The sequence below is a fragment of the Microtus pennsylvanicus genome, chromosome 4, assembly GCF_037038515.1.
Source record: "Microtus pennsylvanicus isolate mMicPen1 chromosome 4, mMicPen1.hap1, whole genome shotgun sequence".
Lineage (NCBI taxonomy): Eukaryota > Metazoa > Chordata > Mammalia > Rodentia > Cricetidae > Microtus > Microtus pennsylvanicus.
Genome location: NC_134582.1, coordinates 24,656,380 through 24,684,272, shown reverse-complemented (window position 1 = coordinate 24,684,272; position 27,893 = coordinate 24,656,380). Strand labels below are relative to the sequence as shown.

The window sequence follows — 27,893 nt, the reverse complement described above, 5'->3', positions numbered from 1 at the left end:
GAGCAGGGCCAAAATGGTCCACACAGCTCCCCAAACACAAAGCACTTGAAGGCTAGGTACTGGTTGTGTCTCACTGGCTGTGTGTGCATAGAGCGTGTACACACATACACACACATGCTTTAAGCGCACACACGCTCATGTTGAAGCTGTAACTAAAATTCAGGAGTTGTTCTCAGGAAGCTACCCACCTTCTTTCTCCATGTGACCTGGGCTCACCAATTAACACTAGGCTGCCTGGCTAGTGTGCCCCTAGGGACTGACACATTTTAGTCACTCAGTATTGGGATTACAAACCCCTGCCACCATGCCCGGCTCTTTCTTGCACTGGACTGACCCTGGTGGGATGCACCCTCAGTTTTATTTAAACAGTGTCCTAACCTTGCCCTACTAATTAGCAATGCACTGAAATGGGCGATGGCTAGGAGAAAATGCTAAGGAAGGCAAGCAACTCGTATTCACAGCATTTAAAACCAGAGCTAGAAAACGAATTCAGAGTCCATCAAGCTGGGAAGAGAAGGGATTCCACTTGCCTTTGGATCTCAACCTGCTCTTCCTGACAATGCTGTGGGGATTTGGGAGCTTGGCTCCAGGACCAAATGACAGTACTAGGGTGCTGGGAGCAAGCCACACCAAGGTAGCAGAGTGACCCTACCACAGCCCTCTCTTACCCGACAGTACCTGAGTGGACGCTGCCTTTGGTTTCTTGCCTTTTGGCGCCCGACTAGACTGCTCACTTTTGTTGGGCTGGGGGGCTGTCCGTGGGAGGGACGTGGGCACAGTCACCACATTGGCTCTAGTGGCTGAAATGGAGAAGAGAGGACAGGCACATCAGGGTACAGAAGCCCTGTAACTCCCCAGCAAGGTATTACCCAATTACCAGTTCTTCCCATGGACCTGGTGCTCGGCTTAGAGATCATTAAGCAGATGCTGGCTTGCTTTCCGCCCCAAGCCTGCCAGGCAGCAGCTTTCATGTCATTTGACAAGGCTCGGGGCCTTCAAATGGCTCCTGTGGCAGTGACTCCGAGCCTTTTCCTCTTGAGCAGGCTGCTACTCCTAAGCAACAAGCTAGACTATGGTGCCAGAGACTCCTCAGTCAGGAATCAGTGGGACAGCCACTGGATGCTGAGGAAGATATGCTTATCATAGCCCAACAAGGTCACATGTCCCCATCATGTACTAGTCAAATCACAATACTGTTTTGCTGCCAGTAGGCATCTTGCTGTCTCTACTTAATAAGAGAAATGTCACCGTGTCCTGATACACAACTGCAGATGTCTGAGCTTCCAGAGGGCAAGCCACATACAAATACACTAATCCACCTTAGGTTTGGGGATGAGACCAAGTATAAAATGTTACCTGTCTTCTTTTTCTATGCTACAAGGGATGGAAGCTCACTGCCGGCCTGATAGCCTACCGCACAGCCAGCTGGTTACAGCAGAGCTGTCTTAAGACTAGCCTGGTCCCCGAAACCTTGGGCTCTCAGGCTTGGAGACGACACACAGAAGCTTTGAATGTAATTCCTTCAAAACAAGGTAGTAACGCAGGGTCCAAGGCTGAGCTCCTAGTCTCCCTGGCCACCTGGCTAGCGCCTGGTCCCTTCTGGTCTCAATGGGGAAGAGCAGGCATGGCAGCAGCCCTCCCAGCTGAGCAGCTCAAGCCGAACTCACCAGGAATGGAGGGTTGTGTGGCAGGAATCATGTCCTCATCCTCACTTTCAGAGGAGGAGCTCTGGGCTGTGGAGCCTGAGGCCTGGGCTTTCCTCGAGGTGTTCACAGCCTGGATTTGTGTGGGGGTAGCAGCTGGACCAGCTGGACTACGATTGGAGTTGACAGAAATCAGAGGGGATTTAATTGCCTTGAAAAACAAAAACAAAACACATACACACTCAGTGATTAAAGGCTTGGCCAGGGGGAGGGAAAGGGAAATAGGTGAGGGAGGGTTTTATAATACGGCAAGAAGTTCAAGGCGCTTGGGCACTTGTAGCCCACTCCCACCTATACCAGCTAACACCCAGCACAGCAATTCATAGGGGCCCAGCCGACCTTCACAGTGACCCCAGAGTGTAAGCAGTACCCACACCACTGGACAAATGAGAAAGTCTTAAGTCCACAGAGGAAGACACACAGATAGGCAGCAAGGCAAGAGTGGGAATGTCTAATTTAGCCTCTTTCTTCTGATGACATCAGATGGCCACCTGCTAAGTGGGGAGTTCTAAAAAGCACTTCCTAAAGCAGTCTGGCTATAAGATATGATTTTCCTGGAGTCCCATTGTCCCCTCCCCCAGAGACCCTGATACAGACTCCCTGAGGTGTGGCCCAGCATGCAGCTCCCAGTGATACCAATCCAGTTTCCTTAGTACCTAAACTGCCCAGGGTAAAACCAGCAGAAAAACCAACAGATTAAGAAAGGGTTCAAGACTTTAATGTGTGTGTGTGCGTGTGTGTGTGTGTGTGCGAGAGAGAGAGGGAGAGAGAGAGAGAGAGAGAGAGAGAGAGAGGCCCTTACTTGTTCTGAGACAGTCTGGCCTTGAATGAAGAGCTCTACCTGCCTCTGCACCACCACTCACTAACCTTATCTGGACTCTAAAACAGGAGGACAAGCATAAAAAATGTTACTCATCAGATACTTTGGAAAACAAGCACACTGCCTGCGGGTCAGCTTGCTAGCTGTCACACTGTCTTGTGGTTATGCTTAAGAGGAAAAGGAAAAGCCCTATCATTTTGAGCTGCATACTGAAATCCTGGCGGATGAGATGACATGCTTGAGGCCAGCAGGTGTTGGAAAGCAAGCAGAGTGTGCACAAAGCCAATCTGCTCAGGACCAAACTGGTGAGGGTTGGGACCGTGTGTAGGGTGCATCATTTTACTTTACGTATTTTAAAATCCTGAGACAGGGTCCTACTGTGTAGCCCACCAGGCTGGCCTCCGACTCTTGACCCTCCTGCTTTATCTCCTAAATGCCGAGATTACAGACATGTTCTTGCATGTATGTCCTGACTCATCATTTTACCTTTGGGTCTGTTTTGCAGGTCACTGAGATGGTAAAGCAGCGTCAGACTCTAGAGAGGGAAGGCTAGCTGAGCAGTGAACCACAGGTTCCCAAATGTGTCACTGCATCAAGGGACTGACTCTAGGTCTATTTCCTTCCAAAGCCCCAGCTGACGAAGGCACAGAGTCAGGAGACAGGGGATTGGAGGGCTGCTCGCGTGCTCTGGCCAGCAGAGGGCTGCATGAGGCCCACAGAGGGACAGATAGTCAGGTCCACTGCAACACCCTGCCCACCTGCTGCGCTTCATCAGGCTCCCACCACCCAGGGGCTGTGGGACAGGAGAGCAACAAGCTCAGCGCTATGGTACCCGACTGTGGCAGCACTGCTGCACTCAGGCCCTCCCTACCCTGCCAAACAGCCTCCCCCGCGGCCGCTCTGATCTGCCACTTCCAGAGCCTTCCTTCCCACGTGATGAAAAGGAGAGGGATGGAAAGTGGGAGAAGGCTTGTGGTGGAGGGAGGGGGATCTATATATATGTGAGAAGACAGAAGAACAGATTGTTGGGGACCAAGAGAGGCAGCAAACCCACTGAGGCAAACAATAGCGTCTTGGGATGTTAAAAGCAGCTCCGCAGCACAGCCTCCTCCAGCTCCACCTGCCCACACCACCCCAACCCAGTGCAGGGAGGGCAGTGGAGGGAGGTGGTAGTGGCCTGGTTGCTGAGGGCAGGCTAAGTACAGGGAGCAGTACTGAGGCCTGAAGCATTTGTTTCCCACCCTGTTATCATGCCCTGTGTGGTCAAGCCCAGCTGCCCACCTTGAGGAATGCACAAAGCCCAGCACATGTGGAATGCGCTTTGATCAAAGAAGTCGACAGAGGCAGAGCAGCGCAGAGGACAACACCTTCACCAAAGCCCCTCACCCTGTGGGTACCGAGAGCAGAGTAGGTATGGGGATGCCCTTCCCATTTGCAGGAATGACGCTTACAGAAGCAAACTTGGGGTGCTTTGGGCAGTGCCTACGGCCTGTTGTCTCAGCTGGGCTCATACCTACTGTGCCCTTATTCTGTAAATCTCGGGCAAAGTGGGGAGGTGGGGCTGGCTGAAGGGACAGCACTAGGGGCTTTTCTCAAAGCTGCCTTGTGGGGCTAGAGGTTCAGCAGCAGGGTATGTCCTCAGCACTCATGAGGTCCTGGGTTCACCCCAGAACCACCAAAAATAGGGGGAAAAAAAGAGGAGGATTATCATCATCACCTGGGGGACAGCTAACAAACCCTCGGGGCCAATCCTACCCAAGGACTTGGAAATAATACTTTTGGGGGTATAGCTAGGAGATTCGAGGTTTATTCTCCCCCCCACCCTACCCCAAGAGCTGAGGCTGATGCTCAGAAAAAGCAAGCATCTCACCCAGGAAGACCAGAAAACTGTTTTCAGATGTAGGATTGGAAGACAACTCTCCAGGGACCAGGCAGGAGTTCCCTCTAGAAATAATCATGCAAGCCCTAATACCACAATTTAGATTTTTACAAGTTCCTTGTTCTCTGACTCAGGACAGGGCCCATGCCTTTGTTTTGGCAAGAAGACAGAGGAAGTAGCCTTTAAAATAATTAAGAGGGCTGGGGAGATGACTCAGGTTAGAGGACTTGGGTTTGACTCCTCATCTTCAAACAGTGGTTCACAACTATCTGTAACTGCTGTGCCCGCTCCCCTGAACCCTTCTGAGAATCTAGACACTACAAGCTCTGCTTTTTCCAATTTGAGACTCCAGATCTTTAAGCGTAATGTACCAATTTAACAGTAGTTCCAGCGGCACTTGCTTTAACTGTGAGTCCACTCCACTCACACAGACAATCAAGGCAGCCTTCCCTCCGAGCTGTGAGCCCGCTAGGAGGGAGCTGACTCAGAAAGGCTGCGCAGCACACCGACATCCTGACGGATGAGACAATGGGCCTGAGACCAGCAGCAGGCGTTAGGACTGAGCCAACCTTCTCAGAACTGGGACCGCTGAGGTGGGGAGTGTGAAAGTAGAGTGTAGGGCAGCTGAGCAGGAGACAGTGCAGACCACCAGGATTTAAACACCATTCCCTGAGCTCTTTCCGAGCCACAGTCCCCTCTCCTCAACAAGAGGGCAGTGCCCTCTCTAAAAGGCCTGGCTTCGTGGGAACATGTACCATCTTGCTGGATAGAGTGGGCCTCTGAAGCCAGAGAAGGTGCCCTGGGCTTCATGTTTGGGGATAAGGCCAGGTAGAAGCAGGGAACAGCAGAAAATGAGGTGCAATACGTTGCCCAGGCTTGATCTGGGGTGAGGCCCATAGATTCCAGCTAGGCTTGCAGGGGAGGCTCTAGATTTCCAACAGTACATGGACCAAAGGGGCTATGGAGCAGTGCAGCGTTCAAGCCCCTTTATGAGAAGGTAAGGAAGGGGGTCTTAATCCCTGGCCTGGCAAACAGGGAGCCGGGACAACCTGCCCTCCCAACAGTGATCAGGCATTCCTACTCAGGAAGGGGACTCAGCCAAGGACCTGGGCCACTTGTATCGGTACATAGTCACCATTACCAACTCCATTTTACACGGAATACCTGAATCGTAAGAGGACCCTGGCCAGCATGGGAGGGCTGGGGGTGTGAAGCCTGCACCCTACCATGTTCTGTGGACTGTCCATGTCAGAAGAGTGTATCAGAAGACAGACAAGAGCTCAGAGGCTGTGGAATGCTGTCTCTATGTGGTGAGATATCCCCTACACTCTTTCCGAAGAGTGACACCCTGGCTCAGCCAGTGGAGGCGTTAGAAAAGACACGACCTACCTGGGCGGACGGCAGCTCCTCATCACTGCTCTCTGAGGACTCTTCTGTGCTCTTCTCTGGGGGTGCTGGTGCTGGGGCCCTGCTCCGGGCAGGTTGGGAGGTACCATCCTTTGGAGGGGACAGGACCTGAATGAACATGTGACAGGGAAGGGAGCCCAGTGGAGGAGGAAACATGGCACCTCTTGTGCTGAGGACAGTATGGCCTATCTTTTTTTTTTTTGAGACAGGTTTCTCTGTGTAGCTCAGGCTGCCCAAGAATTAGCTCTGTACACCAGACTGGCCTCGAACCTACAGAGATCTGCTGGCCTCTGTCTTCGGTGGCAGACAGTGTGACATGTCTACATGAGCCTTTTAGGAGGAGGCTTCATGGACCATGTGGTCAAAAACCATAGAACTTGTCAATCAATGAGGAAGAGCTGGTGGTGACGCCAACTCAGAGGGGCCCAGGGAGGGCTCTGTGCCTCTCAGCATGGGTGGGACTGTCCTCACTCAGCAAGTAGGACCTAGGTTGCCAGTTTCTCAAGAGAAGCTAGAATATCTCAACTTATATGTGACACTTCCTACTTTCTATAAAGTCATGACTGGCCAAAACTGACAGGGACCATTTTTTCTGATGATCTCAGCTGCCATCTTCCTAAGGTGCCACCTCAGATGCCATCACCCATCAATTCTACCAGGTTGCATCAACAATGTCTGAGCTCAAACCAGACCTGTCACCAGGTCTGTGTAGCCCTGGCTGTCCAAGAACTCTTTCCCATTTCCTGGGCCCAGGCTTCACTGAACTAGACAGGCCCTCCTTAGACAAGACTGGCAACATAGCCCAAGCTCCCTGTGGCTCTCTGATAGGGGTATCTTTGTAGGCTGGATTCATACACCTTGGGAGAACCTGCCTCAGTTTGCACAGGAGTGCTGTGGAGGCCCTGTGAGCTACAGGAGAATCTAGGATGGTCTTGGTTAGAGACTTACAGCACATTTCACCAGGGGACATGGGGGCCCGGGGAAAAGGGATCCTGGAGTTAGAACTTCTATCTGCTCTTTATGACCAAGGAGTTGGTGACAGTGGCTCTCAGGCCACTCACCTTAGCTGCGGTGATGGCTGACGGCATCTGCCCGTCACTGTCGGATTCCTCACTACTGCTCTCCGAGTCCTCCATCTTCCTCTTCTGGGCCTGGGTAGCTGTAGGTCCTGTCTTCTTGGCAGTTCCTAGTTGGCCCCCTTTTCTAGGAGACTCCTTGGCAGGGGCTGAGGCAGCTCTGACCTGAGAGGTCTTCCCCACAGGTTTTATCTGAAGAAACAGTAAGGGGAGAGAGCTCGAGGACCCAGGTAGATTCTGAGGCACACCGAGCTGTGCTAAGAGGCCTGGGCCAAAACACACCGCCCGCCATAACTCCAGCTCCGCCTTACCTGGGTCGGCGCCTCTTCCTCACTGTCTGACTCCTCTTCACTGCTGCTCTCTGAGCTCTTCCCCACTCCTGCTCCAGCCACTGGCCCTTTCTGTGCTTGGGTTGCTGGAGCCCCGGCTTTTCCTGCAGCTGGAGCAGATCGCTGGCCCTTTGCAGAGACAGCACTGTTCTGAACAGTACTAGCAGGTGGTTTCCCCTGGATTGAGAGGCAACAATGGCATTAGATGAGGCTATAATAAAGGATACCCTGCTTCTGCACAGTGTCATCAATGTTGGATCACTGCTGGACCCGTTAGACTTATCCCATCTTGTTTTGTGGTGTCTGGTCGCACTTGCCTTGGAAGGGACCTCCTGCTTTGCTGCAGCACCTGCAGTGCTCACTTTCCCAGAGGCAGACACTGGTCCTTTGGCTGGAGATGTCTTAGGTGGGTTGGCTTTGGCCTGAGGAGATTTCTCCAAGGGCTTGGCCTGGAAGGAAGTAGGGGAATTAGTAAGGTGGAAGGTGACCTGAAACAGCAATAATCCACGAACTCTGGCACTGCAGACACTGCACTGATACTCTTCCCAACTATCAGCAATGTGAACTTAAGAAGTCACTTGAGCCAGGCGGTGGCGGCACACACCTTTAATCCCAACACTTAGGGAGGCAGAGGCAGCAGACCTCTGTGAGTCTAAGGCCAGCCTGGTCTACAGAGCAAGTTCTAGGTAGGACAGCCAGGGCTATAGTGAGACGTGTCTACAAAAACAAAACAAAACTACAAACCACAGAAGCCACTTAAGTTTAGTAGGTCTCACTTCCCCTGCATAAAAGGAGTATAATAAAATGCATCTATGAAATTTTTGCAAAAATCAAATAGGAGATTGAATGTTTACTACAGCGCCTGTCACTAACAAATACTCAAATTCTATACTGTAAAACCAGTAGGTATCATCCTACCTAGGCTCCCTTTCAGCTAATGTGCCACGTCATTAAACTTACTTAGCAGAACGGAAGCTGAGCACCACATAAACTCTGCTCCCTGGAATGCCGAGGGAGGTGGAGCTCAAGCCACCTCGAGTGCAGTAGAACTGAGTAGGAGGTAACAGAACAAGACAGAAATTTCATTTCGGTTTTTTGTTTTGTTTTCTGTTTAACTTCATCCTTTTTCCTTTCAAAGATTTTTTTTTTTAATGTGGATGAAAGTTTGCCTGTGCATATCTACATGTCACCTCACGCCTGGTGCCTGTGCAGGTCAGGAGTCAGATTCCCTGGAATAGGAGTTTCGGACTGTTGTAACCACCACGTGGGAACCAAACCCAGGTCTTCTGCAAAAGCAACATCTCTTCAGATGCTAATTAACCTCATCTAACTACTATCTAGAGAAGTCCTAAAATGTTTGTTAGGGCGTCTAGCTTGTACAAATTCACAGGGGCCAGAGAAAAAAATGAGAAATCATTCTAGAGCACGTGCTGCGCTGGGGATGGAACCCCGGGCTCTGTGGACGGCAGCTAAGCACTCTACCAATAAGCTATGGAAGGCCCCAGCAGGCGTGAGACAACTGACAAAGACTTTCAGAGCAGCCCCTTCACTGTGCAACAGTAAGGCATCCAGCAGCACTTCAGGCCCCGACTTATCCAGAGGTCATCTGGTCAGGACTTAAGGAAGGTCCCCACAGTGCAGACTGTGACAAGGCCATCTTCATTTCCTGTCTTCCTGGACCAGGTGGTATGGCTCTCAATTCTGCCACCAGCAGCCCAGCCCACCAGTAAGACAGGTTCCCGGGCAGTAGGTGGGCAGGTGAGGTCCTACCCACACCCACCACAAGGGTGGATTTCTGACAGGAGGGTAGCCAAGGCCCCAGGAATAGCACCACCATTCACGAGGATGGACCTGCCTCTGGCCACTGCCACTTCCCCTGCTTGTGGTGCTACTAAAGCCAGCTTGCTTTGCTTTTTTGTGCCACTGCCTCTCTGTCTGAAGCCTACCTTCTACCTCACCAGGTGACTTTCAGTTCCTCACTGATCTGGCATTCCTCTTAAACATCTGAGGCGCCATGCCTGGCCAGCTCTACTGCTAAACACCCCAGAACAGCCCCACCGTACCCTCCTGGAATAGTGTGCACGCTACCACAAAACTCCTGCCCAAAACAGCAGTGGGCAGAGTGCACGGGACACATCCAGATCTGTGAGAACCTAGAGACGGGGGCTCAGGAAACAGAGGGCAGGGGAACTTGAGGCCCAGTTGAGTCTGAGCCCCAGAACTATCAGCTGAGCTATCCTCAGTCTCAGTCCAGGCTGGCTCCTCACTACCTCACCTGTACTGGGGTCTCATCTTCTTCACTGCTGGATTCTTCCTCGCTGTCCTCTGAGTCTTCCTGAGTTGTAGCCCTGACCTGGGCAACTGCAGACCCTGTCCTCCCAGGGTGCACTGGGGCCACCCCCTGTCCCAAGGCAGCTTTCCCCTGGAGGCCCTTTGCGACAGACTTCCCCTAGAACGACAAGGGGATAAAAGGGTTTCACAGGGGCCTGAACTGCCCCGTGGGGGACAGCAGGGAGCCACCTGGGCAAACGCAGGCCTCACCTGTACCTTCATGGTACCAGGAGCAGCTCCTGACTCTTCCTCACTAGAGGATGAGGTGCTCACTTGCACAGGGGCAACCATGGTAGATGCAGGGGTGGCGGGAGTGCCCTTCCTAGGGGAAGCCTTTGTCTGTTTTTCCAGAGCTGGTTTGGCCTGTGGAGAAAGTGCAGACGGAGGCTGGAGGAGACCCCTTGATTCACAGGCCACATGTGTTGTGAGATGCAGCTCATCCTGGCCTCCCTACCAACAGAAAGGAGGGTGTCGATGAGGGCGGGATCGGCAGCGAGGTTGCTTCCCCTCTCTGGTCCCCACCTGAGCCGGGGTTGGAGCCGCTGGTGCCGTTTCCTCCTCACTGTCACTCGACTCCTCGCTGCTCTCCGAGTCTTCTGTGCGCCTTTCAGTCTTGACTTGGGTGGTCACAGACCCCACCTTCTGAGGGAGTGCAGGAGTGGCCCTTGTCCCCAAAGCCTTTGCCTGGAACGAGACACATGAGATCAGTGGGGAGCCTCAGGGAGACAGCAGAACCTGGAGTGAAGGGGCTGGGGCTGGCAGGGCCGTGTAGACCCCCGTGCCGAGGCCGTGCAAGGTCTTACCTTGACTGCGGCTACAGCCCCATCGTCGTCAGACTCCTCCTCACTGCTGCTGTCTGAGTCCTCTTCGACCTTTCCCATCTGGACCCTGACTGCTGCCGAGCCTGCCTTCCCAGGGCAGGGTGCATGGACGCCTTTTCCTGAGGACCCCAGGCTGACAGCGGAAGCAGGTCTGACCTGGGGGCTTTTCCCCAAAGGTTTCATCTGTGAGTGACAAAGGGCAAGATCAGGGGAAGACACACTGGTTTTGAACAGAGGATCACAGCCCTGTCTAGGCAGAGCATAAGGCTCCTGGCCTCACCTGGGCAGGACTTGTGCTTGGGGCCACAGCCACTGGTGTCTTTACACTGTCGCTCTCTGACTCCTCGCTGCTGCTGTCCGAGTCCTCAGGCTTTGCTGCCCGGGCCTGGGCTGCTGCAGGCCCTGCCTTCCCCGGGGTGACTGGAGGAGCCGCTTTCTGGGAGGACCCCTTGGCAGGAACTGAGGTACCCCTGACCTGAAGGTTCTTCCCGGAAGGCCTCGCCTGCTGTGAGACAGTGAGGAGTGAATCAGAAGGAAGAAAGGATGGGGGCCGGACGAGTGCAAAGCTCTGATGGAGCAGACAGGCCCGGCAGGTCTATGTCTAGGCCTCACCTGAGGAGTGGTCACAGCAACTGGCTCCTCATCCTCACTGTCAGAATCGTCCTCACTGCTGCTCTCTGTATCCTTCTCTGGCCTTCCTGCCTTGGCTTGGGTGGCTATGGGCCCAAGCTTCTCTTTCTCTGCTGAGATGGGCCCTTTCCCAGAGATCCCCTTGGCAGCGACTGAGGCAGCTCCGGCATGAAGAACTTTTCCAGAGGTCTTTACCTGGTGAAAGAGAAAGAAAAATCCATTCTTCTAAGTTCCTCTGGTGCTGACACTAGGAGAAAGCCCAGAGGCTCCTGAGAAACCAGTTTCCCGTCTCCCCTTCAGTGGTGCCCTAGCTGCCCCAGCCCTCTGGTTCCTTAGCAATGACCAGCTCCATATCCTCTTAGCACAGAGACCTTCCCATTTCACCTCACCACACACCCCCACCCCAGTGCTACCAGTATGTGGCTTTCATTCTGGCCATGGACAGTCTCAGTGTGTAAGAGGTCAAGTCCTTAGCTGGAAAAGTCCGCTTTATGGGTACAGGCACTGGCCTTTGTCTGGCAGGGCTCAGGGCAGTAAAGGGATATGCAAAGGTAGTTGTTAAGGCACAGTCTGAACACAGGAAAGAAGTAAAGCTTCCCTAGGCTTCCTAGTGTAGACAGCAACAGGAGCCCAGAGAGCCCCTCCTCCATCTCCTAGATCCAGTTCCCACACTAGCTTCCTTTGTCCATTCTCCCTACTGCTCTCAAAGGCTCACCATTGCCTCTCAGGTTTGGCAGGGTGGCCATAGACCTTCCAAGACCTTCTGTGAGGGGCAGTGACTGCCATGAGCTGCATGCAGCACATCTCCACAGATCTGAACCAACGCTGATGACGCAGCCCTGAGAAGGCAGGGTCTGTACACTGTAATTTACCTCAGAGCCTCAACACCCAACTCTGCTCCCTGCCCCCTTCAACTTCAGGTCTTTGGTCATATCTCCTTTGGAGTCCTTCCCTGGCCACTTCAGGTTGTTAACCACCTCTTCTTTAACATCTTAATAATGGCCACGCACACTTCACCCCACCCCGAGCCCTGGATATGGACTACTGTTCCTCCTCGCTCTAACTCTAAGAGCTTTCTAGCTCCTTCTGCATGTCCCAGACTGTGCTCAGGGCTATGACATTGCTAGCTGAACTACACTCCAAGGGAAAGGCTCCCAAAGAGGAACAGAATGTTCTCTCTAGCATTTGATTGCTCAGGGTCTGGTACAGCTGGAAAAGCTAAGGCGAGAACAAGAACTTAAAACTTCTCAGGACTCACCAGGACCCATGTGGCGGTTTCAATGAGAACGGCCCCCAGACTCATAAGTCTGAATACCTGGACCCCCCCACTGACGGAACTGTTTAGAAGGATTAGAAGGCCTTGTTTGAGGTGTGCCACCAGCTCTGAGGTTTCAAAAGCCATGCCATTCCCGGTTAGCTTTCTCTCTGATTGTGGATCATATAAAAGTTCTCAGTCGCTACTCTAGCCCCATGCCTGCCTGCCACAATGCTCTCTCCCTTGATGGTCATGGACTCTAAACACCTGGAACTGTAAGCACCCAATTAAATTTTCCTTTCTAAGTTGCCTTGGTGATGGTGTCTCTTCACAGCAATGGAAAGTAACTGAAGACAGTATGATAGTACACGCCTGTAACCCCAGAATTTGGGAGGCTAACACGAGTTAGAGGCTGGGCTGGACTACAAGAGGAGACTCAAGATGAAGAAACCGCAGGTCTCTTCCTAGCATGGCCACCTATGTTGAGGACAGTAGTATACTCACTATGGAAACCAAGGCAAAAAAATGCAATCACCAGAGCAGGTGTCGGAACTGCCCCCCCCCCCCCCCCAGGAATCTGCCATTCTGGGACAGTGCGGGTCCAAAGGACCATTTCCAAGTACTAAAGCCCCCTGGCCAGATGTCGTCGTCGTTTTTCACTTTGCCCCTTCGTCTCCCTCACCATGAACTCTAGAATGGGTCCTCTTACACAGACAGCCCTAGGCTAACCTGGCTGGGAATCCCAGCAGGGGGCTCGTCCCCACTCTCAGAGTCCTCCTCACTGCTCTCGGAGGTCACACTCCCTAACTTGGTAGGGCCTGGGGCCGTTTTTGCTGGAGACTCCTTGGCAGGGGCTGAGGAAGCTTTGGTCTGGGCTGGTTTTACTGAAGGCTTCACCTAGAAGCAGGAAACAGAAACAGCAAATGAAGAACCATTTCCCCTTTATTGTCAAAGGGGTGTCAAGCTCATCAGGCAATGTGAATGAGAAAGGTACCCTTAGGCTCGTGTTTGAACACTTGGTTCCCACAAAGTAGAGCTGTTTGAGAAGGATCGAGGTAGGTTTAGGTTTCTAAAGACTCACGCTGTTCCCAGTGTTCTCTCTCCCTCCTGCTTGTGAGCCCCCAGTTCCTGCTGCCATGCCTTTGCTTCACCATCATGGACTCTAGCCTTATGAAACCTTAAGTCCAATTAGACTCTTAAAACTTGCCTTGGTGTCTCAGTCAGTGTTCTATTGCTGTAAAGACAGCATGACCAAGGTAACACTTGTAAGAGAAAGCATTTAATTAGGGGCTTACTTACAGTTTCAGAGTGTGGTAGTTTGGGTGTAATTGGTCCCCATAAATTCATAGGGAGTGGCACTATTAAGAGGTGTGGCTTTGTTGGAAGAAGTGGGGTGGGTCACTCTGGTGGCAGGCTTTGAGGTCCCATATATGCTCAAGCCATACCCAATGTCTCAGACCACTTCCTGTTGCCTGCAAGTCAAGATGTAGACACTCAACTACTTCTCCAGCACCACATCTGCCTGCATGCCACCATGTCGCACCATGATGATTATAAACCAATCCTCTGAAGCTGTAAGCCACCCCAGTTAAATGTTTTCTTTCATAAGAGTTGCTGTGGTCATGATGTCCCTTCACAGCAATAGAAACCCTAAGACAAGGAGGTGATGGAGGAAGGTCATTGGTTAAAAAAAATAAAGAAACTGCTTGGCTGGCCCTCATAGGTTAGAACATAGGTGGGTGGAGAAAACAGAACAGAATGCTGGGAGGAAGAGGAAGTGAGCTCAGACTCCACAGCTCTCCTCTCGGGGGGTAGACGCCTCAGAGAGACGCCATGCTCCTGGCTCTTGGGCAGACACACGCGATGAAGCTCTGACCCAGGATGGACGTAGGCTAGAATCTTCCCGGTAAGCGCACCTAGCTGTGCTACATAGAATATTAGAAATGGGCTAGTCCAGGTGCGAGAGTTAGCCTAGAAGAGGCTAGATAGAAATGGGCCAAGCAGTGTTTAAATGAATACAGTTTGTGTGTTGTTATTTCGGGCATAAGCTAGCAGGCGGCTGGGGTGTTGGGGACGCAGCCCCGCTGCTCCTATTACTACAAGGAGGTTTAGTCCCTTATCATCAAGGCAGGGAGCATGGAGGCACGCAGGCAGGCATGGTACTGGAGTAGTTCAGAGCTACATCCTGATCCACAAGCAGAGAAATGGGGTCCGGCATGGATTTCTGAAATTTCTGAAATTTCAAAGCCCACTCTTAGCGATGACGCGATTCCTCCAACAAGGGCACACCGAATCCTTATAATCGAACAGTTCCACTCCCTAGTGACCAAGCATTCAAATGGATGAGCCTATGGGACCATTCTCAGTAAAAGAAAAGTAATCAATACAAGCCTCTTGCTAAACACACATGCTCACCCAAAGGCAGGCAGAATCTTACACCCTTTTCCCCAAAAGGCACAATGTTCAAGGGCAGCACAAAGGCTTATAAGGCCCTTAGCTACCTTTGGGGCAGAACTCAGCCACCATGCCTATCTATCCACTGACACACAATAAGGCCCATCCTGAACTAAAAACTAAAAAGCATTTGCCTGTGGTAGCTATCCAGGGAGAGGTGCCCGGTATCTGCACTGGCACGAGCGTCTTCCTGAAAATTCCTTAGTGTTCCAAAATCCCGACACAACTAAAGTAGCTGGTAGGTCAGTCAGCCTCTGCTCTACTTCTGCATCTTATGCCCAACACGACCCTTCAGTACCAGGTTTTTCCTAAACACCTCACTGCCGCCAGAGCTCCACAGTGGCTTCTGGCCCACCAATGCACTATATTTAGGTGGCAGATGTCCAGGAGCAAGGCAGGGAGTGAAGGGATCCAGGTGTCCTTATATATTATTATACTCGGGGTCCAACAGCAAGGGAGAAGGTAAGGGCAGCCTGCAGTCCTGGCTAGACAGGGTTGGTGGGGCGGCACTCTAGGCACCTGTCTCACCTTTTGACATTAGGTGACAACACTGTAGTTTACAAAGTTCATGCCCAGGATCCAACAACTGAAATAAATAAAACACCCTCATGTTTTACATAAGCTCATGGCTTTGTTGAGCTGTGGCTTGGCCGTACCCGCTAACCAAACTTCTAAATGGGACACCTTAGTTCCTGCCATTGGCACCTTGTTACTATTATCACAGCCCTCTAGTGGGCTCTGCTCACCAGGTTTTCCTTCCCCGCTGCAGTTAAATATTCAACGGTCCCCGTGAAGCCAGGAGCTCTGCCTACCTGGCTCACTTTGTATTCCCAAGGTCTGGTGTTAAGTGCTCAAAATTCAGAGACAAGGCTGCAGACCAAGGGCCCTGCCCAATCCCAGGCCAGCACCTACATTCGCCATTAGGCTGAGAATCCTCTAGGTAGCCTCAACACTGACCACACCACAGTTATACTCTTACTCAGGGTCTCTGCTCCTGTGTCTTCCTCTCCCACCCAGGAAGGTGTCTCCCCCTCCTAACGCTGGACCCCGATGTTCTGCACGTCCTGAGCAACACTGCTCTTCATTCCACAGCTACCAAGCCTTGGCCATCACCTTTCCAGCTGCTGAGGATCCAAACACTAGCAAGGCTTCTGGGAGTGCCAGAGGCCTGGGGACGGGTGGCAGTTACCTCTACATCTGTCTCATCACTGGAGCTTGAGGTGTCTTCACTGGAGCTGCTGACTTGGCTGGCTGACAACATCCCTGAGGGTGGACACAAGGGTCTGAGTACCTTTCCACATCACCTCCCTTCCCAGAGCCCCCATGCCAGTTGCTAGTCAAATCGAGGTGCCAAGAACTCCTTCTCAAACCTGTACAGGATTAGGTGTCTGCCTCGAACCAAAGCCCCCCAACTGGGGTGGGGACCCTCGCTACCCATTTCTGTGTATCTCTGAGGCCTTGGTAAGGCTAGCAGCATCTGAAGATTAAGCAAGTCACTCTTTGCCATCACGCATGGGGGACAGGCTGGGTGTCTATTCTGCCAAAGAAATGAAGACAGACCTATGCCTTTCCATTTACTGTCCAAGGGGGCACAGCGGTCCCATAACCCACCCAAGAGAGAAGCCAGGAAATGCTGCCCTCTGAAAAGCCCAAGTCTTGTCTGGACAGCTGACCCAGGAGGCCAGGGAAGGGGGAAACGGCTGTCTGTGCAGGACCCTGACTGTCAGAGACAAATCTGTCTTCAGCATGTCTCAAATAGTTTGGCAGTGCTTAGGCCCGCCTCCCTGTCTCCGGCTCTGAGGCCTCTCACCAGGCTTGGTAGTGGCTCCGTGGGCTTTGACGCTGCCCTCCTCCTCAGTTTCCGAGGCCAAGACAGTGTTTACAGAGGGCTCTGCTGACTTCTTGGGTAACTTCCCAGAGAGCAGGTGGACCACTGCCTTTCCTGATGCGGGGTGCAGCACAGAGTTTGCCATCTTGGTCTTTGCCTACAAAGTTCAAGAGATAAACTCTGTTATCAGAGGACGCAAGAGAAACAAGAGCCCCCCAACCGTGGGCCCAACAGGGCCACTTCCTCCCTCCCTCCCTAGCCTCAGGGCAGTCATCTCTGGTCTGTAATAGCTAATTGGCATGTCACCTCATCTTTACAGAGGATGAAGGAAGACACTGAGTGCATTACCGTTCCTGGGTCACAGTGGTTCCTGCTCTGCATTAAGCAATAGTTCATTGTGGTAGCATTACTTCATCGTTACTTTTAGATATTACTGCTATGTTCTGGTTTGGGTGACACAACCATTTATGAATCTGCAGTGGGGTTTACAGATTACCGACAAATGACATTTTCTAAGTACTTTCTAATTCAGAGACTCTGCAGAGTGCATAAACACAGGGGTACTCAGTGAGCAGGTGAATGTGGGGGAGAGGAAGGGAACTACCCATGTGCCGTGGAGCTTGAGGTAATGAGTGTCACTTCTATTTCACAGAAAAAGTACCCGAGGCCCAGGTAGATGAAGACACAGACGGAGCCTTACAACCGTATTCCAATACAGGAGACTACGCTCACTGGCTATAACTCCCACAGTAATAAGTAACTCGGAAACACTCACCTGGGCCTTTTCCTTCATGCTTGATGCTAACTCTGCAGCCGTGGCTGAGGAATTGACAGATGTTGGTCTTGGGGCTGGAAGACACAAACACCGTGCGGAATGGCGGGCAGAGTTCACCTGGTCTCACAGTCCTATTGGTACTGGCCGCTTGGAGCTAGCGTGAGGATCTGAGGCCTAGCCCAGGGTCTCGGGGAAGAGCTTTGTGTCGCATCAGTTTGCTGACCATGTCTGCATCCCTGAGGGACTCGGAGGCTCCCAGAGTGAAAAGACAGGCTTACATTTCTACCACCTATTACCACAAAACATGTCCGACTCTGGCCAGTGCTCTTTGTGTAGGGTGCGAACCCTCAGTCCTGACAGTTACCAGCAGGCGGACGGTGATCAGGAGCCGGCCTCAGGTGACAGAGAAAGCTATGTGGAAGTCAAGTGGTTTCTTGGTGGAAATGGTGCTGGGCCTCATTGGAGAGGTTGAGATTCAGACTATTATGGATTGTTTTAGGGAATGATAACCGTAGATCTTAGTATTCAGGGGAAGTTATCATTAAACGGACAACTGTTGAAACAAACAGCAGGACCGAATTCTTTCCTGGGGCTTCAATGTTCCCTTTCTGCACTTGTGCCAAGTTTTCAAAAACCCAGCAGCACAGAAGAGGTACATAGAAAACACCTAGCTCCCGCGTTAACTGTAACTTCACATCACCTCGTGGCCAATCATACTGCCTCATTCTCCCCTTCATATCACACGTTATTTTGAAGAAAATGCTTGACATCCTGTCATGCTACCCACAAATGCTTCAAAGAGGACTCTGGTGATGGACTTGTAATTGACTTTTTACATTTTGGGTTTTTGTTTCGGTTATTTTTGCTTAGTTCTTGAGACAAGGTCTTACTATGTAGTCCGGACTGACCTCAAACTGAGGAACATCCTGCCTCAGCTTTCTGAGTACTAGCATTACAGCCATGTGCCACCACATCTGGCTTAAAATTCAGAGTTCTAAACATTGATTACTGGCTCAAGAGATTGTAGCGTGGGGGTGGGGGTGGCACACACGGGACAGGACCTACTACTGTTGATGTCACATTGCTCCTGTGTGTGTACGTATTCATCACTCTGCAGCGGGTAGCAATGCAGAGACCCATAACTTGTCGTGGTTGAGAAAGTACCCACTGAGCCCTCCATCCTAAATGGGACACAAATCAAGCCAATGAGGCTCAGGGAACATTACAGAAGAGCAGGTAGAAAGAATGCATGAGCTGGTGAAATGCTGTCTTAAGAACATGACAAGGTCATTCTCATGAACTCACCGTAGCCATACTAACTACACGAAACTGGTCAGCATTCTAGCAGGCAGTACTAATTGGATTCAGTGGATTGATTACAACAAAAAACAAACGTGAAAAGGGGATATTAAGGTGGGAGAACACACCAGGGCTGTCCTGGGGGAGTTACACTGTACACATTTGATGTGGGATTCCCCCTGTACAATGTGAATACCATTGGTTAATAAAGAAACTGTTTTGGGCCTGCACAGGGAATAGAGGTAGGTGGGGAAAAACTAAACTGAATGCTGGGAGGAAGAAGGCAGAGTCAGAGAGAAGCCATGAAGCTCCGCCAGAGACAGACACTGGAACTTTAGCTGGTAAGCCACAGCCACGTGGCAATACACAGATTAACAGAAATGGGTTAAATTAAGATGTAAGAGTTAGCCAATAAGAAGCTAGAGCTAATGGACCAAGCAGTGATTTAAATACTATAGTTTTGTGGGATTATTTTGGGGCTGAGCAGCAGGGAACTAACAAGTAGCCTCCCCCAACACATTTATGAAATTGTCAAATAAATAAAAGATATTTTTAAAAGTTGACTACTATCAAATACCTTGTCAGTACAAACATTTGAAGCAGCATGTAGGTCTGTCCACAAGCACATAGGTGGGCACATGTCTGACTGGAAGAAGCTTACAGGCTGCCTGCCCATCAAGAGACATGGGTAGGACGTGATGGGGAGGAGAACAGGAATTCCCGTGTTTTTCTTCTGTATGCTTTTTATATACAAATTGGACCTGCTTTGTATTTATAATTTAAGATTAAGATATAAAATATATATTCAACATCCTCTCAAACATCTGGCACAGTATACACAGGAAAAATAAACAAAAGACAAGACTGCAAGAATAGTAGGTGGCAAGAATGTGGGCGATTTCTCCCCTGCCTTCTCTTGAAGCAAATTTTTAAATGTTCTATAATGAACCCTGTATTTCTTTTATAATCAGAAAACCTACATAAAAATCAAGAAACTGTCTTCTATGTAAGCAATACGATGCCTTCGAGACGTGGAGACACAGCAATAGCTGCCGCCAGGAGAGAAGAGGCCAAAGAGACTGCATTAGGGCCGCTCTGCTATGGGGCCTGTCACATAGGCCGCTCTGCTATGGGGCCTATCAATCACATACTGCCAAATGGGGAAGACCAGTGAGGTCTGAATGGAAACATAACTGAATGTTTGGTTCCCCACTGGTGGATTGTTTGGCAAAGATAAGGAGGTATGGCTGTATTGGAGGTGTGTCATGTGGGCGAGGTTTCAAAAGCCCCACACCAACCCGTCTCTGGCTCTCTGCCAGCTGCCTACATAGCAGGATGTACTTGCCACCACGATGATCATGGACTAACCCTCTGAAATTGTAAGCAAAAGTCCCCTAATGAAATGCTTCCTTTTATATAAAGTGCCTTGCTCATGGTGTCTCTTCACAGCAACAGTAACTAAAACAACCAACAACTCTTGAAGCAGCCCCAAGGCCACTCACAAGTGGGACCACCAACACCTTCTGAAGTGGTCCCAACACTTGCACAAATGTGGTCTCCTTCCTGTCTTTAGCAGTAGCATCGAAAAAAGCCCTTAGTGAGTGACCTGAACAGCTGTGTGGGCCCTCAATTTTTTTTTTTTTTGAGAGAAGGTCATAGTTCTTATTAGATTGGAATTTACTATGTAGACCAGGCCACAGAGATTCATTTACCTCTGTGCTGGAGATAAATGTGTACCACCACACCCAGCCTTCTGGGATCTTACGATTCTCCTTAAACCCTTAGAGTTTGGGGTCACAATGTCTGCTACACAGGAAGGGCTCTCTGGTACTTCCTAACCTCCCTCTGAAAAGCCCCACCTCTTCTGGCTTACGCTAAAGGATGATTCAGAAGGGGAGGCTGCTGTGGAGCAGACTGACATCCCACAGCTGTCCCTGGCGCGGGCCCCAACTCCACACACCAGCCGGCAAGGGGAGTTCTTACTGGCATTGGCAGTTTCGGTTTCTGCCTCTTCTCCTTCCTCCTCCGAGCTCTCCGAGCTGCTAATGGGGTCTGACACCCGGGACTTCTTGGCTTGCAGCGCAGCATCGTCCTTTGCCTTCTGCTTCTGGCCAAGCTCTGAGGTCCTGCAGGACATGGGAGACGGGACATATCCATGAGCTCTGGGAGGTCAGACTGCTCATCTTCTCAGCCTTCAGAGGACATGTGCACACAGTAGAGTTTAAATAGTGACCCCACCACAGTGTGGACTTATCCTTGCTCTGCATTCACACCCATTCGTAGTGTCCGTGGGGCACTGGACAGAACCATCCAGGTTCTCCTCCCCCTAGAACTGTGACCTCCTCTTGTGCAGGGGTTCTTGTTCTCCCCTTCCTGAACTTGAGTTTGGTGTAAAGCATCTTTGCTGACACCCCTCCCCAACAGTACTCTGCCCTGCCATTCAGTTTCATTTCCTTCTCAGCCTTCTGCCAACTGCTTTCTGGATGAGTCCCCTACACTGCACAAACAGGTCCCAGAGAGGAGGACAGCAACTCACTATAGTCCCCCAGTGCCTGACATATACCTGGAGAAAGGATTCATGATGGAACTGGCCTGGGGCAAGGAGGAAGTGGGGTGAGGTGGGAAGTGTGTATGTAAGATGTAAATCTTTACTGAGGCAGCTTAATCCCCCATTTTGACCTCACTCTCCCACCTGCAGGAAGCCACTGTCTAACCCCTTTTTTTCCCAGCTGGGTTTGATGCTGCTGTCAGTTTGAGATATGCTGCCAAGGTCCCTTCTTCCTAGGAAGGACACTCCTCAGGAAGCTGCTTTTGTTACATGTATCAGTTTGTTTCACCCTTCTCCTTCCAACAGAATTCGAGTTTCACAAGGATAGAGCTTCTTCTTCTTGGTTGTTTTTCCCGCTGTATCAAGAATAGTATCTGAGAAGAATACTAGGGCAGGGTTTTTATTGGCCAGTTTCAGGATTTTATTAACAGACCACTACGTTGGAGCTTCACAATGCGATGAGATAGTAACGTTCACTTCACAGATGAAGATATTCTAGGAGGTCCCAAAGTTGCTCAAGGCCATTCATTTGAGCTAATTTCCAGGCCTAATATTATAGCCTAACCACTGGTCAAGGCTGGCTTGGTGGGTGAGCTCTCTGGTCCACTCTGTACCCCTCACCCACAGCGGGAGCCAGAGGCAGGAAATAAGAGTGTGGCACAGCTCAGACATAGTTTGCTGGGGAAGGAAGTAAAGTAAGCAACACCCACACACCTGGGCAAGACAGAGAGGGCAAGGGCGCATGCCCCGCCTTCACCAAGCGGCAGAGGAGTATTAAGCATGGAGGGGAGGGTGACCTTAGCTCTCCCCCAGGGCCTGGTATCCCCTACCTAATGAGTTTCATAACGGAACAGTCACTACCAACCTCACCTTTCAGTAGCTTGGAAAAGTGCTCGTGTCCAGTGCCAGGCTCCTGCCTTCACTCGCCTTTATTAACACGAGTGCCACCTTTGACTTGTGCCCACCTGCCTCCTTGATCACAGTATGAGTGAGAAGAAAGAAACCAGCCAGGGGGTGGTGGCCCAGGCCTTTAATCCCAGCCCTCGGGAGGCAGAGGCAGGTGGATCTCTGAGCTTGAGGCCAGCCTGGTCCACAGATCGAATTCCAGGACAGTCAGGGTTACAGAGAAGCCCTGTCTCAAAAAACAAACAAACAAACAAAACCCTAAAAGCTAAAACAACAAACAAACAAACGAAAATAAAACAAAACAAAGAAAGAAACCAGCTGTATTAATTCTTTTTTTGTGACGGATCTGTAGACCAGGCTGGCCTTGAACCCAGAGATCCTCTTGCCTGTGCCTCCCAAGTGCTAAGATTAAAGGTGTGTGCCACCATGAACTTTTATTTTTAAGAGATTCAGCTTTCATTGAGTGTGATGGGGCGTTCCTTTAGTCCTAGAACTGGAGGTCAGCCTGGTCTACAGAGTGAGCTACTGTCTCAAAAACAAAACAAAACAATTAAAAAAAAAAAGGAAAAAAGAAAAAGAAAGGTGAGCTCCAGCTCTGATTGTTTCCCCCTGTGATAAGCTACACACAGAGAAACACCCAGACATGTAACCTGCCTTCTGAAAGTGACAAGTATGTCCACACAGTGGGCTATCAGGCCATATCTTAGGCCACGTTAGAATATTTGCTGGTGGCAAAGATGATTGGTTCGGGTAACCCTGTTCCATCCCTTCCATTCTATCAGACTTACTGCTGCCAGTGTGTATAGATGTCCAGAAGGGTGACGGGCTGAGTCAGGAAACTCTTCTGTAGAGAAATAATAAGTAGAGAGTTTCAGTAAGTACCCAGCCCAATAGGAATGTTTCCTCCCTGGGCCTGCAACAGATGTTTCAGAATGTGCTCTGTTTGCTCTTGGGTATCCACTTGGCATTACCAGCACCATTCTAAACCTTGCAGAGTCAAGAAGGACAACCAGTTCCAGTTACAAACCTTTCAATATAATACAATGGTAAGAGGTACCTTTGAGAGGTGGGCACGGGAACAGTCCAAACCAGCATGACCCAATATCCCTAGCACAGCCAGGGATGGAAACCGTATGGCAGAGCTTTCCTTACTAACCTCTTAGATGGTTTTCAAAGGCCTGGCTAGTCAGTCTCCCCCAAACACAAGATAGCCCAAATCCTGAAGGCATCCAGGGGACATACTGGAGCCTACTAGATGTCTGGAAAGACACTGAGCCCAAAAAGTGCAAGGGCCATTTTTCTTTTTCTTAAGACATGTTTTCTCTGTGTAACTGCCCTGGCTGTCCTGGAACTCGCTCTATAGACTACGCTGGTCTTGAATTTACAGAGATCTGCCTGCCTCTGCCTCCTGAGATTAAAGGCGTGCACCATCTGGTGGATGCAAAGGCCTTAGTTAAAACAGAGGAAAACAATTACCAGGCCCAGGCAGAAAACACACTGTGTGAACATCAAGACCGGACAGCCAAAGTGCTCCAATGGGAGTTAAAAGAGCCACACGCAGGGGGAAAAAAACAAGTCAGCACCAAACAGATTGGCCCAGGGTCAGGAAGAGCTCCTACTCACTGGCTGAACTCATCCTTGCTAACTCCAAGATCCTTCTCCGCAGCTTAGTCAATGTATGATGGAAAGGGCTGTTGTCAGTCTGAAGGGGACCATCTAGTCAGCCAGCTTCATTCTGCCCCACCCCAGTCACATAAAGTGTCATAATAAAGTAAGTCGGGCCACCAGTTCCTAACAGGGCTTTGCCATTCTTGTTACTAAAATGTTCTCTCTCTTGTCAACCACACAACTCAACTTTTCATTTCCTTCTAGACTTCAAGGTCATCTCCTCCAGAAGACTTCTCTGACCACCTTAGTAGTTGTAACTGGAGTCTGACATTCCATATCCCCCTTGCTCGCCTCACTGTGGCTAGCACCTGCCACAATCTAGACAGGCTAGCCCACAACCTGATTTTTCTGTGTCTGCTCGGTGAGAGCAGGACACAGCCTTGCTTGGGCACACAAACCACGAGGATGGGAACTATGTCCCGCTCCCCCCATCTATTAAGTTATATGGTTGGAGTACAGATGGGAAGGGAACCGAGGTACAGGGAGGTTAGGAAAGCCACACATAACATCTTAGGGCCCAACAACCTTCAGTTTTGAGTTGTTTCTGAGGCAGGGTCTAACACTGTAGCCCTTTGTTGGCCTTGAACTCACTAGGCAGACCAGGCTAGCCTTGAACTCACAACAGATCCACTAGCCTCTGCCTCTAGTGCTGAGATTAAAGGCATGCACCACCACACCCAGTGGCCCTTAAGTTTTCACTGTAGCCAAAGTGGTATTGACTAACTCGGTCAATATACATCTCACTACTGTTCTTCTGGAAGATTAGCCATGGATCATTCCAGCCTGTCTACTTTGCCTCCATCTTTCTGGGAGACTCCACAGTCGTGTATTTCAAACTTTAAACACAGCAAACTCTCTGGAGGCTATGACACTCAGAAGTTCCACTCCAACCTCCAGACATCAGCACCTCTAACTATTCAACTCCCTGGAGCTCTCAAACCAACTACTACATCCTCAGGGAAGCAGTCCTGGGTAGTCCTCACCCAGATTCCGGAGATTTGAGATGCCAGATGTTTTAGCATCTCAAATCTCCCATTCTACAGCTTAAGACAATGTTAACTGTCTTCTTTTGTGTCCACTATTAGGCTGTGAAATAGGCAGAGGGGCCTGAGACTGGCGTTACCCATCTCATTATCTGCACCTCAGAGCCAAATTAAAAGTTGCCAAGTTTAAGAACTTCTTAATCACTGCACCGCACCACGAGTTCGAGTCTTGTCATAATCGACAAGGGGCCTGCACGACATGCAGAATTCCTCTCGGTGTTCCCAACAAGAGTGGTGACAATCCACCCCGAGACCAGCTGCTAGTTGGGTGCCCTTGGAGAACTGCATAGAGCCACGTGGCCTGAGACTAGGGAAACAAACTTGCGGCTACCAGGAACCAGGGCGGGAATTACAAAGCTGCAAGACTCGGATCAGAGGTTCCGGCCCGCCCACTGCACCGATGAGAAAACTGAGCCCCGGGAAGAAGGTGGAAATCGCAGGGGGGTAAGGCAGAGCTTAAAGCTCCTCCTGTACCCCTGGCCCGCACTTCAGACCCACGCTGGCCGAACCTCCGGGGGGGGGGGGGCGGGCAACAGTTCTCTAGGTCTTGCACTCGGTCCTCCGACGCTTACCTGGCCGCTCTGCTCCTTCACTTCCCGCGCCGCGCGGACGTAACCAGCCTGCAGCAGATGATTGTAGATGAGGGGAAGCAGCTCCCGCCGCTTCCTGGCCTCGGCCATGCCAGAGATCCGGCCAGCCTATTCACGTGCACGCCCCCTAACCCCCCGCCAACCTCTTCCCTCGCGCCCTAGGACCTCATGTTCCTCATTTCCGGTTTTGCGTCACCCAGCCGGGAGGCGCGCTGGGAAGTGTAGTCTTGCAGCTGGAGTGGGCCATTCCCGTTCTAGAGGGTGGAGCCACGAAAGCAAATCAGCTCTGCCATTGGCTCGAAGGCGTGGCCTGATCTGATCCCGCCCTCAGGACGGCCATGATAAAGAGGGCTCCTTCATTTTTTTTTTTTTTTTGGTTTTTCGAGACAGGGTTTCTCTGTGGCTTTGGAGCCTGTCCTGGAACTAGCTCTTGTAGACCAGGCTGGTCACGAACTCACAGAGATCCGCCTGCCTCTGCCTCCCGAGTGCTGGGATTAAAGGCGTGCGCCACCATCGCCCGGCTCATCTTAAGTCTGGTTTACTCCTTGAAGGGGTTGCTGTCCTGGTCTTTGGTTACCTGCGACATCTTTTCTTTTTTCCTTTTTTCTTTCTTTCTTTCTTTTCCTTTTTTTTTTTTTTTTTAGACAGGGCTTTTCTATAGCTTTTTGGAGCATGTCCTGGAATTCTTTCTGTTGACCACGCTGGCCTTGAACTCACAGAGATCCTCCTGCCTCTGCTTTCCGAGTGCTGGGATTAAAGGCATGTGCCACCGCCGCTTGGCATACCTGTGACATCTTTATTCACCTTCGAATTACCTGATCACTGGCTCCAGCTTCCAATTACTAATTCATTTCACATAGTGTTTAGACCCATGAAGCCGGCATCAGCTGTCATTAGTGTGTTGAATCACTAAGTAAATCCTTACCTGACCCCCATATGCTAGGCTAGGAGCCAGCTATGCTGGGGACATGTAAAGAGAAACAAAACAAGGAGTTGACCTCAAAGATCACCCAGTCGGAAGATACAGTGAATCACGGACAATTACAGTTCCTATGTCTGGTGCATCTTGTGGAGAGAAGACTGAGCCCATGGAAGCTTGGAGGAGGGACACCTAACTCCAAAGAGACTATGAGTTTAGACTCAAACTTTTGTTGTTGTGGGTTTTTTTGTTGTTTTGTTTTTTTGAAACAGGGTTTCTCTGTAGCTTTAGCGCCTGTTCTGGAACTTCCTCTATAGACAGGCTGGCTTTGAACTCACAGAAATCCACCTGCCTCTCTGTCTGCCTAGTGCTAGGATTAAAGGAGAGTGCCACCACTACCCAGCGACAGCAGAAAGGTTTGCACATTGAGGAGAGGATAAACTAGAGTTACTGCCTGAATCAGAATGTGGGAATCCACCTTTGGTGTTTGGTAAGGGAACCCCAAGCAGAGCTCTGTACTGCGAGGGTCCAGAACACCAGAGGATGGAGAAGCAGGCTTATAGTGCCATTCTCCCCGCAGAGTTCTGACATACTCCAAGGAGAATATAAAACCAGGTGTGGTGCCCATGCCTTTAATCCTAGCGCTCGGGAGGCAGAGACAGGTGGATCTCTGTGAGTTTGAGGCCAGCCTGGTCTACAAAGTGAGTTCCAGAATGTCTCCAAAGCTACAGAGAAACCCTGTCTTGAAAAACCAAAACCAAACCAAAACAAAACAAAACAAAAAAACCCTCCAAAACAAAAAAACGAAAACATGAACAAACAAAAAACAGGTGCTAGTAGGTGAACCATGCCTTTAATCTTAGCACTTGGGAGGCAGATCTCTGAGTTTGAGGCCAGCCTGGTCTACATAGCCAGTTCCAGGACAGCCAGGATTACATGGAGATTCCTTGTCTCAAACAAATAAACAAAGAGCCCCAATGTGGGCTACTGTATTTGATGAGGGGACATTGACAAGGAGAGAATAGGAGTGTCTTGGGCATAGTTGAGACAGCCGTTTTTAATTTTATGGACGGGCTGGACATCTGCTGATAGCTTTTACTCTAGGAATGTTATATGTGTAGACATCCATTTCCACCCAAATTTAGGACCCACATAAGCATGTAGAATGATTAATCTTCAGTGGTGACTGGACTTCAGAATCGCCTAAGAGATACTCCCATGGGCGTGTCTGGTATGGCCTGTCTGGGTAGGGCAGCCAGCCTGGAAGCCTAACAAAGGCCTGCCTGCATTTTTCTTTCTCTGCTTCCTGGCCTGCTGACTTGTAGCTGAAGTTCCTGCCGCCTTACCATTTCCTGCCACGATGGGCGGAGTCCTGTGAACTGTGAGCCAGACTAAAGCTTTCCGATTTAAGTTGCTTCTTGCCAGAGATTTGGTCATAGGAACAAGAAAAGCGACAAAGGCGCATTCTAGGGAGAAACACAGAGGACCAGGTGACCCGAGTGAATGCTGTGCTTGAGGAAGCAGACTAATCTATTCAGACACTGAGCAAATGTTTATTGAAAACCTGCTATTGGAGACCAAATGGTCTGTACTCCTGCAGAGCTTGCAAGGC

General features: G+C 50.6%; 1 protein-coding gene across 10 annotated transcripts in view; it reads right to left on the bottom strand.

Moving 5' to 3' along the window:
- The window catches only part of Tcof1 (treacle ribosome biogenesis factor 1), a 31,524-nt gene extending 5,993 nt beyond the window's left edge, over positions 1 to 25,531 (bottom strand). For 3 of the 10 annotated variants that reach the window (XM_075968552.1, XM_075968559.1, XM_075968562.1), the window contains exons 1-19: positions 25,345 to 25,531; positions 22,850 to 22,905; positions 20,591 to 20,733; positions 17,309 to 17,382; positions 16,516 to 16,690; positions 15,895 to 15,968; positions 12,981 to 13,148; positions 10,979 to 11,191; positions 10,647 to 10,871; positions 10,349 to 10,549; positions 10,068 to 10,229; positions 9,756 to 9,908; positions 9,490 to 9,663; positions 7,532 to 7,663; positions 7,197 to 7,391; positions 6,871 to 7,077; positions 5,792 to 5,917; positions 1,668 to 1,854; positions 679 to 800 (exon numbers count right to left, since the gene is read on the bottom strand). In XM_075968552.1, the coding sequence (XP_075824667.1) occupies positions 679 to 800; positions 1,668 to 1,854; positions 5,792 to 5,917; positions 6,871 to 7,077; positions 7,197 to 7,391; positions 7,532 to 7,663; positions 9,490 to 9,663; positions 9,756 to 9,908; positions 10,068 to 10,229; positions 10,349 to 10,549; positions 10,647 to 10,871; positions 10,979 to 11,191; positions 12,981 to 13,148; positions 15,895 to 15,968; positions 16,516 to 16,690; positions 17,309 to 17,382; positions 20,591 to 20,733; positions 22,850 to 22,905; positions 25,345 to 25,452 (2,895 nt within the window). In that variant the 5' untranslated portion in view covers positions 25,453 to 25,531. The remainder of the gene's footprint in view (positions 1 to 678; positions 801 to 1,667; positions 1,855 to 5,791; positions 5,918 to 6,870; positions 7,078 to 7,196; positions 7,392 to 7,531; positions 7,664 to 9,489; positions 9,664 to 9,755; positions 9,909 to 10,067; positions 10,230 to 10,348; positions 10,550 to 10,646; positions 10,872 to 10,978; positions 11,192 to 12,980; positions 13,149 to 15,894; positions 15,969 to 16,515; positions 16,691 to 17,308; positions 17,383 to 20,590; positions 20,734 to 22,849; positions 22,906 to 25,344) is intronic. The other 7 variants (XM_075968557.1, XM_075968556.1, XM_075968558.1 and 4 more) reach the window with 7 other exon arrangements.
- Between the last annotated feature and the right edge of the window lie 2,362 nt (positions 25,532 to 27,893).